The following is a 16,407-nucleotide window of genomic DNA, read 5'->3' as shown; positions in this document are numbered from 1 at the left end:
CTATGACAGGAGTATGGCTAGCTGTACCAATGTCTGTAAAAAAACATATCTTACAGTTGTCTTCTTTGAGGTATCCCCAGCCAGTGATGACACACTTCTTGCCCATAGGGAAAACGTGAGTGGCAGCAGGGAGACAGATTGGTTGAGTGTATTTATTGAATCGTAGCTCAGAATCCAGTTCTAGAACAGCCACATCATAGTCTGCCGTATCTGGGTCATAAGATGGATGCTTAAAAATATTTTTAATGTAGGCCTTCACTGTGCTGCCATCCAAGCCGTTTAAAGATGTAGATCCTATGTAAGCCACCCAAACAGCTGGATCCTGAAAACTGCAAAGTACTTGTAAATAGAGGATATGACAAAATGTAAAAGAGAAGGAAGGTGATACTATGATGGTGGTACAATAGCAATTGAAATAAAACCACAATTTACATACACAAGCTCTGCTTCCTTCTTTGCGGTACTACACAATATTTCTGCTTCCCCACCCTTTATCGTTTTGCATGTCTATGGGTCTGCTCTCCACAGTTGTAAAAGCAGAAATGAATATGTTTTGAACCCCTAGGGCTTGTTCTATAATGTGCAAGAATGCAAAGCATATGTGCACATTATGGCACACAGGGTTCTCCTCCAGAGATGCGACATCCGCCCTCCCCTCCTTGCTCTGTTGCCACTGTTGACATCTTATCCCACATTACTTCTGGGTCTAGAGTCTGCAGTCGTCTTAATCGGCCTGCTAGGGATGGCTTACAATCCATGCATGCATATGAACATTTCTTCATTCTGGCATCTAGCACATGTCAGGATTATACATATTGTACAACTAGAAGTATATTTACTAATAGGTAGGGCGGAAGATTTTATGGCAGATGAGACATAAAGATCCTCTTCTGCCATAAAACCTACCATCTATCAATTTTCCTAAAACAGACTTTAGTTCTTCAAGTCGTTTTTTTTTTTATTTATTTTCATGTACGTTTCTGGCTCTTTAAATCACAATTAGTATCTGCGTATAAATAGTCAATGAGTTTGTTAGCTATCACGTGGATGCACTAAGCAGGCTAGACACCGAGCCATGAAGAGATAGAAAAGAACAGTCAAAAGACCTGCGTAACAAATGATGAAACTTTACAAAGATGGAAAAGTATATAAAAAGGTATCCAATACCTTGAATATGCCAGTCAGTACTCTTCAATCACTTAATAAGAAGTGGAAAATTTGGGGATCTCTTAATACCAAGCCATGGTCAGGTAGATCAAGAAGGATTTCAGCCACAACTGCTACAGGAATTGTTTGGCATACAAAGAAAAACCCAGAGGTAGCCTCAGCAGAAATACAAGCTGCTCTGGAAAAATATGGTGTGGTTTTTTTTAAGGAGCAGAATATGATGATACTTGAACAAAAGAGCTGCATTGTCAAGTTGCCAGAAAGAAGCCTTTACTGTACAAGTTCCACAAAAAAAGCTTGGTTACTATGGGCCATATCCTCAAAAGGGATACGCCGGCGTAAGCCGTCGTATCCCTGGTTCTAACTTTGGAACTGATCCACAGAATCAGTTTTCCAAAGTTAGGCAGAAGATCCGACATCTGTAAGGGACTTACACTGCCGGATCTTAGGATGCAGTACCGCATCCGCCGCTGGGGGCATTTCGAGTCGAAATGCCGCTTCTGGTATGCAAATTAGCACTTAGGGCGATCCACAAAGCTTTTCAGCTTCGTTTTTTCGCCGTAAGTTTTAGTTTGCAAGTGTAAAATTAGGGCTGCTTTTACATGGTGTAAAGTTAGTAACACCATGTAAAAGCACATTCAAGCGACAGCATTTGGTATGCATTCCTGAGGGAGAACTCCACGGCAATTTGTAAAATCAAAACCGGCATGGGTTCCCCCCCAGGAGCATACCAGGCCCTTAGGTCTGGTATGGGTTGTAAGGAGACCCCCCCTACGCCGAAAAATCGACGTAGGGGGTCCCCCTACAATCCATACCAGACCCGTATCCAAAGCACGCTACCCGGCCGGTCAGGAATGGGAGTGGGGACGAGCGAGCGCCCCCCCCCTCCTGAGCCATGCCAGGCCGCATGCCCTCAACATGGGGGGGTTGGGTGCTCTGGGGCAGGGGGGCGCACTGCGGGCCCCCCCACCCCAGAGCACCCTGTCCCCATGTTGATGAGGACAGGACCTCTTCCCGACAACCCTTGCCGTTGGTTGTCGGGGTCTGCGGGCGGGGGCTTATCGGAATCTGGGAGTCCCCTCAAATAAGGGGGCCCCCAGATACCGGCCCCCCACCCTAAGTGAATGGATATGGGGTACATCGTACCCCTACCCATTCACCTGGAGGCAAAAAGTTAAAGTTATTAAACACACAACACAAGGGTTTTTAAAATAATTTATTAGTCTGCTCCGGAGGCCCCCCCTGTCTTCTTTATTAGCTCTAATACCAGGGGGGCTTCTTCTTCCACTCTCCGGGGGTCTTCTCCGCTCTCCGGGGGGGTTTCTTCTTCCGCTCTCCGGGGGGGTCTTCTCCGCTCTCCGGGGGTCTTCTTCTATCTTCGCCGCTCTCCGCTGTTGACTCGGCGCACCCCGGTTCTTCTGCAGCTGTCCGGTGCCTTCTTCTTCAGCGCTGGCTGCCTGCTATCTTCGTGTGTTAGCTCAATTACTAACAGGCAGCCAGCGCGGTCTTCTGTGACGTCACCTTCTTCTCTTCTGTTCTTCTCCCCTCTTCCGATGTTGACACGTCGCCTCTTGTCACTGCAATGATGGAAGCGCGCCTTGCATCCCATTTATATAGGCATCACCGTCCCATCATGCTCCGGTAGGTACCCACGTGGTGGGTGCCTACCCACGTGCACCCACCACGTGGATACGGGTCTGGTATGGATTGTAGGGGGACCCCCTACGTCGATTTTTCGGCGTAGGGGGGGGTCTCCTTACAACCAATACCAGACCTAGGGGCCTGGTATGCTCCTGGGGGGGGGGGAACCCATGCCGGTTTTTTCTTTGAAAATTGGCATGGAGTTCTCCCTCTCAGGAATGCATGCCGAGCGACGCTGTCAATTTTTTTTATAATTATTTGTTTTCCCGGCGCGTATATTTTTTTCACCCGTCGCAACTTTAGTGTCCCGTCGCTATCCACAAAGCCCGGCGTAAATTACGTTCGCGCGCTGCACGTCGGGAAAATTACGTCACACGCATGCGCAGTACGGCCGGCGCGGGAGCGCGCCTCATTTAAATTTTAAACGCCCCCCGGAGAGGAGGACCGCCTTGCGACGGAGGCACTTAAGTTACACGGCGTGTAATTTCTAGGTAAGTGCTTTGTGGATCAGGCACTTAGGTAGAAATTTTAAGTCAGTGTAACTTAACTGCTGAAAGTTAAGTTACGCCGCCTGGCTGAGGATTTGGCCCAATGTGCCCTTGACCTTGTGTACCTTGACATGCCTCATTGGCTTTTTTGTGGCATTGGCGCAGTAAAGGCTTCCTTCTGGCAGCTCAACCATGCAGCTCTTTTTTGTTCAAGTATCGTTGAATTGCTCAAAACCTTCCTTAAAAACAACCATGTATTTTTGGAGATTTTTGGGGTTTTCCTTTGTGCAGCCAGTTGTGGCTGCAATCTTTCTTGGTCTACCTGACTTTAGTTTGGTATCAAAATAGCCCATAATTTTCCACTTCCTAATACGTGATTAAACAGTACTGTAATTTCTATTCCAAGCAGTTAATAAACCACCTTGTGATAGGATGGGTAGATAACATTTTCCCCTAAGGGAGACACCAGGGATTCATACTTTGCATGGGAGATTGGGGAAGAAAAGCTTCTGTAAATGTGCAGTAAAGTTGATTAGGCAGCTCTACAACTGAAAATCTGGTAGCTGGCTTTAAAGAGAAGTACTAAGCTGCAGCTGTGAGCTTGTTTTAACCTCTTGACGTCCAGGCCAATTATATGGACTATCAACATCAAGTGAAAAAAAGGGTACAAAATAGGTAAAGGGGGGCTCTTATTTAAGCAACTAGAGTAACAGTCTAGCCAAAGCAGTTTTTTTTTCTTTGAGATTTTTTCTTAAGATTGGAGAATGTTTAGAACTTATTTCAAATTGTTAGTGCTGTCCATTGTGAAAGATTTCCCTCACTTGTTTCAGCGATTATAGTAGTTGACACAGAAAATTAAAGTGAATCTACCAAATGGTGCCCTAGACAGCAACAAAAAGGCTTAAAGTGGTTTACCCTTTACCTACTTTACCCAGTAAAATGACTGGCCTCAGGTGATACAGAGAGATTAAACAAATCCTCCTCTGAGCTGTCAGAGAAAAGGGGGCAGAGATCTGAAATCACACACTGCAGAGCTCAGTGAGGAGAGCTCGGAGAGCTGATTGGAGGGAAAGGACACCCCTCTAAACACAGAACACTGGAACAAAGCTGAGGCTGTCAATAAGTTGGAGATCCCTCCCCCGACAGTGTCAGGAAAACTTGTCAAATTTATTTTGATAGCAGAGGAACAAAGCAGCAGAGAGAAATGACCTTTCTAGCTCTTAATTGAGACAAGTGCCCACTATAGATACATATGCTTTGTTTCATGTCTGAGGTTTACAACCACTTTAGGTGAGGTGAGCAGTGCAAGAACCTATTTTACAATATAGACCAAGTAGTAAACCTGTATTTCCAGCATATGCAGCTTTCAGCCTAATGATAGTAAATAGTACCATATGTAAAATACATTGTATACTGTATGCTTTTAATACATGCAACTGCTTATGAAATAACCCATGTTCTGGAAGATATTTAAAGTAGCAAATATTAAAACACACACGAAATGCATTAAGCCCAACACATGCCCAAGGGACGTATGTCATTTTTATTTGCTTTCTGTGACCCGGGGGAAAACTTTTTAACCCTGTAATACCAAGCAGAGCTGGGCCAACAAATATGCATATGAGACAGTCTCCTAGTGCACAGCTTGGTCCATAAGGGGAAGAGCTGCACGATTAATCGTGGAGAGAATCGCAATCTCGATTCTCCCCGCCCGCGATCTTCCCCCGGGATGACCCGCGATTCTTCTGCGTCACCGCCGGTTCCACGTAACCAGCGTGGAACACAAATGGCGCCGATATCGGAACCGACGTCAGCAGCCTGCGCCGCTGGATGGATGCCTGGGCTTCTCTCACAGTTCTGTAAAACTGTAGTGTGTATCCAGTGGTTGCCGGCGGTACTGTTTCTGATGTATTAATCTTTCTCACAGTTCTGTACAACTGTGTGTATCCATGCGCCACCCAATGGTTGATGGCGGTACTGCTTCTGATGTATAAAAAAGAGACCAGTGATATGTCTATAATGTTAAAGACCATATAACTTCTATGAAAAAAGCAGAATCAAAGTTTGATTCTGCTTTTTTCATAGGAGTTATATGGTCTTTAACATTATAGACATATCACTGGTCTGTTTTTTATATATTCATATTTTCAGATAAATCACAGGTTTATTTATTTATTTGGGGGGGGGGGGTTTCTGGCATTCAGTTTTTGAGAATCGTGAGAGAATCGTGATCTTTAGTCTAAGCAAAAGAATCGTGATTCTCATCTTGACCAGAATCGTGCAGCTCTAATAAGGGGTATACAGGTGTAAGAACTAAGCGGCTAAACGAAGTGGCTAAACTAAGTGACTAGACACCTGTAGGTGAGGCTTAGTACTTAAACAACCCATGCATTGATCTTTTTTTTTTTCATTCCACCGGCAGGTGGAATGAAAAAAAAAATCGATTCCCCAACCACTGCGGTCGGAGTCAGACCTGACCTCTATTGAGAAGCTATTTGTGGGCACCCAACCCCCAGATAAGCCCATTTCTAGATTTTATCAAGCTTTGTTGGTTCTACCACCTGTAGCTCAGCATGCGTTCCTTGCCAACTGGGAACGTGATGTCCAAAGTTCATTGTCTGATGCTCAACGCTCAACGTTTTTTCAATTATCACATGTTTCCTCCATTACTTCAAAAACAGCGGAAGTAAACTATAAGTTATTAATGCGGTGGCATTACACTCCGGAGATTCTTCACAGGACTTTTTCATCTATATCTGATCGTTGTTGGAGGGGTTGTGGAGACCGAGGTTCCATGCTCATATCTGGTGGCTCTGCCCTTTAATTAGGCCGTTCTGGTCTTCTGTGTTGCATTGGATTAGTAAAATTCAAGGGTTCAGGGTTCTTGATGACCCCTGGGTGGTATTTTTTCATTGTACAGGCGAGCCAGTAGGATCATATTCTAAGTCAATCACTCCCCACCTCTTTAATGCGGCCAAGGCGCTTGTCCCTAAATTATGGAAGCAGCAGGAGATCCCCACATTACGCCAATGGCTATTGGAGGTTGATCGTATTTACCATATGGAGAGTAGTACGCTAGCACTAAGAAATAAATCCGATCTAGCCCATAAAATATGGTCCTGCTGGTTCGCCTTTAAGTTCTCTGCAGCATATGCGGTGGCACAACTTGTCTAATTGGAAAGTGTAAATGTCTTTATTTGTTGACACCCTGCTGTGGCTGGTCAAATCCTCCAGACCAATCCTTCTAATTCTGTCCTTAGGTATCCAAAGTTGAATGTAAAATGTTTGTGCTGAACTTGGGCTTTACATTTTTTTTTAAACAAAATGCACATAAGTATGCATTTTAAGTGATGAGTAAAATCACTGGAGATTTGTAGGAAGGTAATATACATTTTGAAAAATAATATATGCAACTTAAACCAGATGTAGTGATTTTTAATTAATACGTTACTGAACTAAAAGCTGTTTTTTGTTTATTTTTAAAAAAATGCAAACATTGTCATACAGTTTGGATAAAGCTATAACATTGTGACCCAATGCCACTTAAGAGAGCATAAGTTCAAATAAAATATACCGTTTGGGCTAATTTTGGGGTCAATGATATATAATTCTTCAGCAATACGACCACCTTTTCCATACTCCAATATCATACTTTATTATTTAGCAGGCTTAAGGAGACCCTTTCCATTATGTAAGATTTGAAAACTGAGCTGTACTTACTCATTGAAGCAGTGAGCAGCAGATACCAGCCACTTGCCACTTATAATGGTTGCTCCACAGAAGTGTTCATTGTTCTCCCTTAAACTGACCTGCCATGGGAATTCTCCCTTTGCAGCGTCTGACCCTCCTACTATTCTGTTTGATTTCTGGATTGCAGGGCGTGAACCACAATCTTAACAAAAAAAAAGAAGAAAGAATTAAAAAATTATCATATGCTATAAACGATTTCAGATGCATTCAATAGAACTTCACAAACTGGAACTGGAGACTTGTAAGAATTGAATAATATTCATTCATGTGATGTATTTGGAAATTATTTATTAAACATGATTCCCATAGTTCAACTCCCCACAAACGTTTTTTTTCCAACAAGCAGCTACTAGTGAATATAGTTACTAGGGAAAAGACAGAGGGCCAGATTCACAGCTGAGATACGACGGAGTATCTCAGATACTCCGTCGTATCTCTCAGAGTATCTATGCGACTGATTCATAGAATCAGTTACGCATAGATAGCCATAAGATCCGACAGGTGTAATTGTTTTACACGGCGGCCGCCGCTGGGGGGAGTTCGCGTCGTAAACCAGCGTCGGGTATGCAAATTAGCAGTTACGGCGATCCACGGCGGTTTTTCGCGTTCGCTACGTCGCCGCTACTCTAGTTTCCCGTCGCAATTTTAGTCGTCATTTGACCTGCCCTAACTTTACACAGCAATCGTATTGCTGTATAAAGTATGGCCGTCGTTCCCGCGGCGAAATTTAAAAATTAACGTCGTTTGCGTAACACGTCTGGGAATACGGAAGTACGCTACGCGCATCGCCGTTCGAAAAAATTACGTCACTTCGCGCAAAGCACGGCGGGAGTTACGAAACGGAGCATGCGCAGTAGGTCCGGCGCGGGAGCGCGCCTAATTTAAATGGCACACGCCCATTTAAATTACGCAGGCTTATGCCGGAGGCCGCTGGCATAGTTTTCATCGCAAGTGCTTTGTGAATCAGGCACTTGCCATTAAAACTTGCGGTGGTGTAACGTATCTACGATACGTTACGCCGCCGCTAGTCTACGTGAATCTGGCCCAGAGTTCCCTCTCTAAAAAATAGTCTATGCAGTCAAAGGGCCCCAGTAAGTATTATGCCCCGAACACACGATCGGAATTTCCGATGGAAAAGGTCAGACGGACTTTGTCCATCGGAAATTTCCGACCAAGTGTATGCCCCATCAGAGTAATTCCATCGGAAATTCCAATGAATTCCATCGGAGTTTACATAGAGAACATGTTCTCTTTTCCTCCTATGGAATTCCTTAGGAATTCCGATGTAAGTTTGGTCGGGCTAAAACCCGATCGTGTGTATGGGGCATTAAACTGTGTAGTTTTGTAAAAAGTTTATTAATTTTATTGTCATGCTTGTGGGCCATTTGGGACTCTTGGCCTGGGATATTGCCATTTGTATACGTCTTAAAGTGGAGGTTCACCCTAAAACCTTTTTTTTTAACATTAGATTGAGGCTCCTTTTGTCAAGGGGAATCGGGTGTTTTTTTTACAATCGAAGCCGTACTTACCGTTTTAGAGATACATCTTCTCCGCCGCTTCCGGGTATGGGCTGCGGGACTGGGCGTTCCTATTTGATTGACAGTCTTCCGACAGGCTTCCGACGGTCGCATACATCGCGTCACGATTTTCCGATAGTAGCCGAACGTCGGTGCGTAGACAGTCGGAAGACTGTCAATCAAATAGGAATGCCCAGTCCCGTAGACCATACCCGGAAGCGGCGGAGAAGATCGCTCTCTAAAACCGTAAGTACTGCTTCGATTTTAAAAAAACTACCCGATTCCCCTTGACAAAATGAGCATTAATCTAATGTTACATTTTTTTTTTCGGGTGAACTCCCGCTTTAAGTCCTCTCTGTATATCTAGCCAAAAAATCCCCAGTTAGCAATCTTCACACCCTGCCTTGTCTCTGGGACTTAGCTTAAAACACCATAAAGCACTGTTCTGGCAGCAGAATGGACCTTTCTGTCCTGCTCCCGATACCAAACCAGGTCAGGCTCGGTGCTGCTCAGCCTTTCACAGAAAGCATTGTATTTCATCAATGAATGCAGGGTTTCTTCTGATTGGCTGAGGTGAAAGAGTGGGCAGATGATGTCATGATGTCCACCTCAAACAGTCAGAGGAAGACTTGTGTTCATTGATGAAATACAAAGCTTTTCGTGAATGGCTGAGAAGCCCTCATCCCACCTCGATTTTGTTCTGGTAGCGGGACAGGAAGTCCCCATCCCACTGTCGGAACACAGTGAGGATGTTTCACTCACTGGGGTTGATTTACTAAAACTGGAGTCCAAAATCTGGTGCAGCTCTGCATTGTAGCCAATCAGCTTCTAACTTCAACTTGTTCAATTTAGCTTTGATAATAAAAATTGGTAGTTGATTGGTTAGTATACAGCGCTGCTCCAGATTTTGCATGCTCATGCCTTAGTAAATCAACCCAATCTGTAGAGCGCTCTCAGTGGGCACATTTCTTAGTGAATGGAATTCTTTGGACCAGCTTCATCCAAACAAACTATTTAAAGTTACAAGAAACATGTTAGGTGTTAATGTTGCTGGTAGTTTGATCTGGATTGTAGCATTTTTATAATATCTTCATATTCAAAAAACCTAAATCCCATATAGAATAAATAAATATAGTTCTACAACCTGCTGAATATTAACCAACTGTACTGCTAAAGTGAGCAAGATTATTGTCAAGAGACTCACTGCAGTTCTTCTCATCTGATCCATCTTTGCAGTCACGCATACTGTCACATTCCGGGTTTTGCTTGACAATACATTGGCTATTCTTGCAGGAATACACTTGAGGTGGACAACTTCCTGTGAAAATCAAAGGTTTGTAACAGGAAAGTGAATATGTTATTAAAAAAAACGTATACCTAAAGTATAAGTAAAGGCACATTTTTTTTTTGGGGGGGGATAGAGTTGAGAGGGATTACAATACCTGTCAGTTTTTATTGCTGTCTGTGCCCCCATTAGGGAGATGTATCCTCTCTATTTGTTCTGTTTACCACTATCCCTGATAGTTTAAAAAAAAATCCTAAATTTTGAGTTTTCTCCAGAACAGGAATAGAGGGTAAATGTTCTAAACGGGAAACTAGTTCTGGTGACTTTGGTGACAACCAATTTCCTATCACTTTCTCTTGTGTCAATGCGACTGGATAGGGGGGCCAAATGAGTATCAGGTGGCAAAATAAAACTAACAGGGGTTCTCACCTCAGCTCATCCCTAATGACTAGTATGGAGAGCCATAGGAGGACATTAGATTATTGTGAATCAATCTGGATAATTTGGGCCTCTGGTTACCTTTAGACTACAGTATATACCCTCTTACCAGTTATGCATAAGCTGATTTTTATTTTCGTGACCAATTGTTATTGTTCACTCACTGTAACTATACGTTCAGCTGGTATCAGAGTTATCTGCTCAGTGCACAGACATTTAAAGTCCATTAGCCGGATTCTCGTAGTGCGGCGCATATTTTGACCGGCATCTTATATGCGCTACGCCGACGTAACATAGAGAGAGGCAAGAACAGTATTCACAAAGCACCTGCTCCCTTTGTTGCGCCGGCGTAACGTAAATTGGCCAGCGTAAGCCCGCTTAATTCAAAGTAGGAAGGAAGTGGGCGTGATCTATTAAAATGAAGCGTGATCCCATGCAAATGAAGGGGCGAACGAACGGCGCATGCGCGCGCATGCTCAGAATACGACGGCTCAATGCCTACGACGTGAACGTAACCTACACCCAGCCCCATTCACGTGCGACTTACGTAAACGACGTAAAAAACGATGGCTGTTCCCTGGTCAATACCCTAACATGACTCACACCTGCTTTATGTGGAATAACTTTACGCCGGACGTACGCCTTACGTAAACGGCGTAGATTATTGCGACGGCGTAAGTACGTTCGTGAATCGGCGTATCTCGTTCATTTACATATTCAACGTGTAAATCAATGGAAGCGCCCCTTGCGGCCAGCGTAAATATGCGCCCAAGATACGACAGCGTGGGAGACTTACATCGGTCGGATGGAGCCAAAATTCAGGCGTATCTTATTTGCAGAATCAGGCGCAGAGATACGACGGCGCATCCGTGCACTTACGCGGCGTATCAGAAGATACGTCGGCGTAAGTGCTTTAAGAATACGGCTATATATCTATGGACAAATCAGAAAGGAAACATCATTTAGATCTCACCTGCACATTCCATCTCAATCTACTGTTAAGTCCAAGCTTTCCAAGGACTTTCAGTTCACTAGTAATTAGTAATGTAGCGTCCTGCTCCTGTTGATCAGGCGCTGCTGTAAATTTAGAGGAGGCCTGAGTCGTTACTTGACTCAGCCATGTGTAATTATGGGCAATTTAGCCTCTGTTCCAGCCATGGCTGTGCTGGGAGTAACCACCATTGTTCGCCTGGGGGTGCTATTAGTATCCCAGGCCAAGGGTGGCAGCAGCAGAGTCAGGATGTATTGGGTGTTCCCCTGAGCAGCCAATCAGTGGGCGTGATCGTCCCGCTGTGCATGCTGGGGAGGGGTACTTAATGGACAGACGCCATTGGGGCGAGGTCGTCGCCGTCGGTCGGTCGTCCCACTAGCCTCGTGGCCCGCCTGGCCTGGGGTGCTTGTTCCTGAATCCTGGCTCCGAGACCACATTGGTCTGGGGTTGGGGCTTTGCTGGTAGGCCCAATAGTCAGGCTGGGGCCTGCCCTTTCAAGGTGATCCTGTGCTGTCTGTCCTGCGGGAGGAAGCCACTTGATGAAGGAAGCCAGGGGAGGACCTATCCTGGAGAGGACCATGCAAGAGGCTGGTATCTTGGGAGAAGGCCTGGAAACTTCATGGAAGGATGCACCATACACTCAGGCCTCGTACACACGACCGAGTTTCTCGGCAAAAACCAGCAAGAAACTTGCTGGGATTTTGTTTTTGCCGAGGAAACCGGTCGTGTGTACATTTTTTGACAAGGAAACTGTTGAGGATCCCGTCGAGCCAAAAAGAGAGCATGTCTTCTTTTTCCTCGACGGTAATGGAGAAACTTGCCTTGTCGAGTTCCTCGACAGCCTAACAAGGAACTCGACGAGGAAAACTATGTGTTTCGCCCGTCGAGTTCCTCGGTCGTGTGTACGAGGCTTGAGAGGCTTGATGGTGATCGCCTGTCAGATCTAAGTTCTACAGAAGTTAATCTGGAGAGATCTGGGTGCTGAATCCTGTGGCAGAGGATTCTGGACCAAATGTGTCTCCTCATAAAAGAAGGTCTGTGGCAGAGACTGTACTTTATTCCGTGTGTCATTCCGGGTGCTAGGCCAGTGAGAGGGACCTATCCGGGTGAGCAATACCCACTCTGGCTAGAGTGGCAATGAGAACTGTGTGCTGGAAGCAGGAGTGTTTCTATTTGAGATTATACACCTGAATCTACTTATTTACCCTTCCACCACTCCAACTTCTTTTCTACTACGTTCTGCACATAAATCTTAGAAAACGATGTGTATTTTGCGGACATTGGAATTCTTCAGACTCTCTTTTATTACCCTGGACAGCGTGAAGATAGAGGTAACATGCCATCCGAAATACTCAGCAGCTCGTTCGGGGGTTAGTGCTACAGTAACACTAGCTCAAAATCAGCAAATGACAAGACTGTAGATGAGTAAAATAAACCCCTACACCAGCAAGCCAGCACAAGCAAGCAACAGAGATACTTGTTCTGCTAATTACTACACACAGGATGTAGGCAGGTGCAGTCTATTTTCTCCACTGTAGGTGTAGCATTAAAGTTGGAGGGGAAGTCAAAAGGAACATAGTTTCGTGGTCACTGGGGAAGCTATCCAATTGGATGCTGCTGCTCCATGTGACACTAGCAGCCATCTTGGATCAGGAAGAGCCTATTTAGGGCCCTGCATCCCAGGCTTGGCATGCATTTCGTGTGTGGGTAGTGTAGGGACAGGTCACTTGATGGGTGATTAGCAGCAGGGAGAGGTTCCAGATAGGGAAAGGATAGGGACAAATCATCCTTTGGGCACAGGCCAGTCAGGCCACATTCTGCTCCACGTCAGATTTTCGTATGGTCAGTACACAAATCAGTCACACAAAAGTTGAAAGTACAAACACGTATGCTTGAAATCAATGCTCACCAAACACAAAATTAATAGAAGGAGCCCAAAGAGTGTCCCTCAAGAGTTGAAATTCCTCATAGTACGTCACTACGTTTGTGTTTGTGGCACGACAATTGTGTAACATTAGTATGCAAGACAAGATCCTGGCACCCATCCTTTTGACAAAAATCAGATGCTTGGTTGGCCAACAATACCATGTGTATGAGGCTTTACTCATTGTGTCGCTGCCCCCACCACCTCTGAACACAGCAAACAATTAACACCGGCTTCATCAGTTCAGTACAGATCAGTTCAGTTTGGAGCCCTTACACATAGGTCTTGAGTCTAGATCTGTCTATACCAGGGGTGGGCAATTATTTTTTCGATGGGGCCACATGAGAAACTAAAAATATTTTGGAGGGCCGGGCCAAAAGGCTAAACTCAATACTGCATAAAATCAATTGTATTTCTTTATAAAAAGCAGTAAATATCATTGTTGGACAACTGGTACGAGTACTTGTTATAGTTAAACAATGAAAAAGTGAGGTTGCCTTAAAGGAAAATTTTTTTTATTAAACAAAATTTCCCAAAACAATGAACATTTTTCACTATTTGTGACTCATATTAGTGAAAATTATGGTTTATGTATGTCTTATTGTCTTAGTGATTGATTCACATCACAACTTCATTGATAGCTTTTTTTTTGTATGATTTTTTGTATGATTTTTAGTTTTGCTCATTACTGCCACACACGTGCAATGCATGGCTGCATGTGTGTGGCAGTGATGAGCAAAAGCAAAAATCATACAAAAAATAAGGGTATCAATTTCAAATCAATGAAGTTGTGATGTTAATCAATCACTAAGACATACATAAACCAGTGTGCCATCAATTGCTGCCAGTGTGCCATCAATTGCTGCCAGTGTGCCATCAATTGCAGTCAGTGTGCCACCAGTGTGCCATCACTTGCTGCCAGTGTGCCATCAATTGCTGCCAGTGTGCCATCAATTGCTGCGAGTGTGCCACCAGTGTGCCATCAATTGCTGCCAGTGTGCCATCAATTGCTGCCATTGTGCCATCAATTGCTGCCAGTGTGCCATCAATTGCTGCCAGTGTGCCACCAGTGTGCCATCAATTGCTGCCAGTGTGCCATCAATTGCTGCCATTGTGCTATCAATTGCTGCCAGTGTGCCATCAATTGCTGCCAGTGTGCCACCAGTGTGCCATCAATTGCTGCCAGTGTGCCATCAATTGCTGCCAGTGTGCCACCAGTTTTTTTTTTAAAGTTTATTTTCATACATTTTTCTCAGTTGTACCTTATCCTCTTAATTTGTCTCCTTTTCCCACTCATTTCTTCCTTTTTTCCTATTCTCATTTCTCTATCATCTTTTTATTTTTCACTCGTATTTTTTCTCTTATTTTCCTCTGCTTTTCTGTTTTCCTTATTTTTCTCTTTATATAGTCCCCTTTTTTTTCTATCTGTTCTTCCCTCTTCTTCCCCCTTTCTTATCTCCTTTTTGCCAGTGCCACCATTCATCTTTATCGATTTACACTTTCCTGTCTCCTCCTCCATTACCCCCTTTCTCGTTTACCTGTTTTGCTTCTTCTGTGTCTCCTTTACTTGTCTCCCGATCTGATGGCTGCACTTCACACGTGTCTTCCTCCCTCCTGTTGTTTTTTGAATGGACGTAATCTGTCTGGGTGGGCGGGGTCTCCAGACGTCATACGTCATCAGCGGCCCCAGCCCTGGCAGCGTCGGCGTTGCCTAGCTACTGCAGGCAGCAGAGCGTGTGCGGGGACAGCAATAGCTGTTTTGATTGGATCCGACCTGCTTCCTAGCAACCACGGATCCCTGCACAGCACTCATGCTGTTCAGTGTCTCCGGCTTCTCCCAGCCCTGCTCTGATGATAGATGACATTGGGCAGGAGAGCCTGGAGACTAGAGGAGACACAGGCACAGCCGCATAGAGGGAGGTAAGCGGTGACCGCGGCCTGTGTTAACCCTCTCCAGGCCGCGGTCCCCGCTTACCTCCCGCTGTGCGGCCCGGTCATAAACAAATATCGGACTGCGGGCCCCCCCGAACCTCACTCAGCTGCGGGCCCCATAGCGCCCGCGTGGGTCGCTATGGCGGTAGTTCCGCCACGGCCATCCACTACAATGCTATTTCTTGCGATCCGCCCGGGGGCCGGATTAAAAGGTCCGCCGGGCCGTATACGGCCTGCGGGCCGTAGTTTGCCCACCTCTGGTCTATACACAAAAATAGATGGATGACAAATAGACAAACAGATCACGGTCCTCATAGTTTTCACAAAAGATTCCCATGTACAATTAAAATTAAATAAAAGTGAAAATCCTTGGAGAAAATTGTGTGGAAACCTTTATCAATAGACTCCTGTGTGTGCAGTGAAACAAACAGATGTATAGGTGGAAGGAAAGTTTATCATGTTGCCATCTAGGAATAACAAAAATTGCTTTTTTTAGCAGCTTACCTGACTTCAGTCCTATAGAGTAGAATGATAATCCTGTATTATCTGCAGGAATTTAAAAAAACATAAAAACAAGGTCAGTGCAGAGATTCTCAAATTTTGTTGGATTAGTGTATATGTGATCAATGACTTTAGCAGACAAGATGCAATGTATAAACCTTTGTGGGCTACAATAAAGCGAGCTTCCAGGGACTTAAAGTAGTTGTAAAGGCTTAAGGATGTTAACCTTTATGCATTGTATGCAGTAAGGTAAAATATCTTCAGTATGAAGCCCCTCCAGCCCCCCTAATACTTACCTGAGCCCGATCTCGGTCCAGTGATGTGCTTGAGAGCAGCTGCTGTCCCGGCTTTCTGCTTCCTCATTGGCTCAGAGACAATGGCTCCCACTTCTGTCAATCACAGTCAGTGAGGAGGGATTAGGGGGCGGGGCAGAGTACTGCTTTGTGTGTCTAATGGACCAGTGCCTCTTGCTATGGGGGCACTCAACAAGGGGGAGGCTGAGTGGGCAGGGGGACCTGAGAAGAGGAGAATCAGGGCTGCTCGGTGCAAAACTATTGCACAGAGCAGGTAAGTATGACATGTTTTTTTTTTTTTTTTTCATTTGAGCCTTTACAATCACTTTAAATTTAGAGAGCAGTTATTAGCAGTCCTGATGGCAGCAGTCTAGTAAAAAAAAAAGTTAAGTAGCTAGGTGTGACTTATTATTAGTATTGTCATTATAAAACAGGATTTATTTAGCACCATCAGTTTGTACAGCACTTTTCAAAATAAAG

The 16,407-nt window shown here is 44.7% G+C and overlaps 1 protein-coding gene across 1 annotated transcript in view; it reads right to left on the bottom strand.

The window, feature by feature from the left end:
- TMPRSS9 (transmembrane serine protease 9) overlaps positions 1–16,407 on the bottom strand; it is a 184,598-nt gene that overhangs the window by 47,784 nt on the left and 120,407 nt on the right. Inside the window, exons 7-10 of the mRNA XM_040325655.1 lie at positions 15,638–15,679; positions 9,768–9,881; positions 7,017–7,188; positions 55–329 (exon numbers count right to left, since the gene is read on the bottom strand). Coding sequence (XP_040181589.1) covers positions 55–329; positions 7,017–7,188; positions 9,768–9,881; positions 15,638–15,679 — 603 coding nt within the window. The remainder of the gene's footprint in view (positions 1–54; positions 330–7,016; positions 7,189–9,767; positions 9,882–15,637; positions 15,680–16,407) is intronic.

The sequence above is a fragment of the Rana temporaria genome, chromosome 1 (assembly GCF_905171775.1).
Source record: "Rana temporaria chromosome 1, aRanTem1.1, whole genome shotgun sequence".
NCBI classification, from domain to species: domain Eukaryota; kingdom Metazoa; phylum Chordata; class Amphibia; order Anura; family Ranidae; genus Rana; species Rana temporaria.
This window is presented reverse-complemented; position numbering and strand designations above follow the sequence as displayed.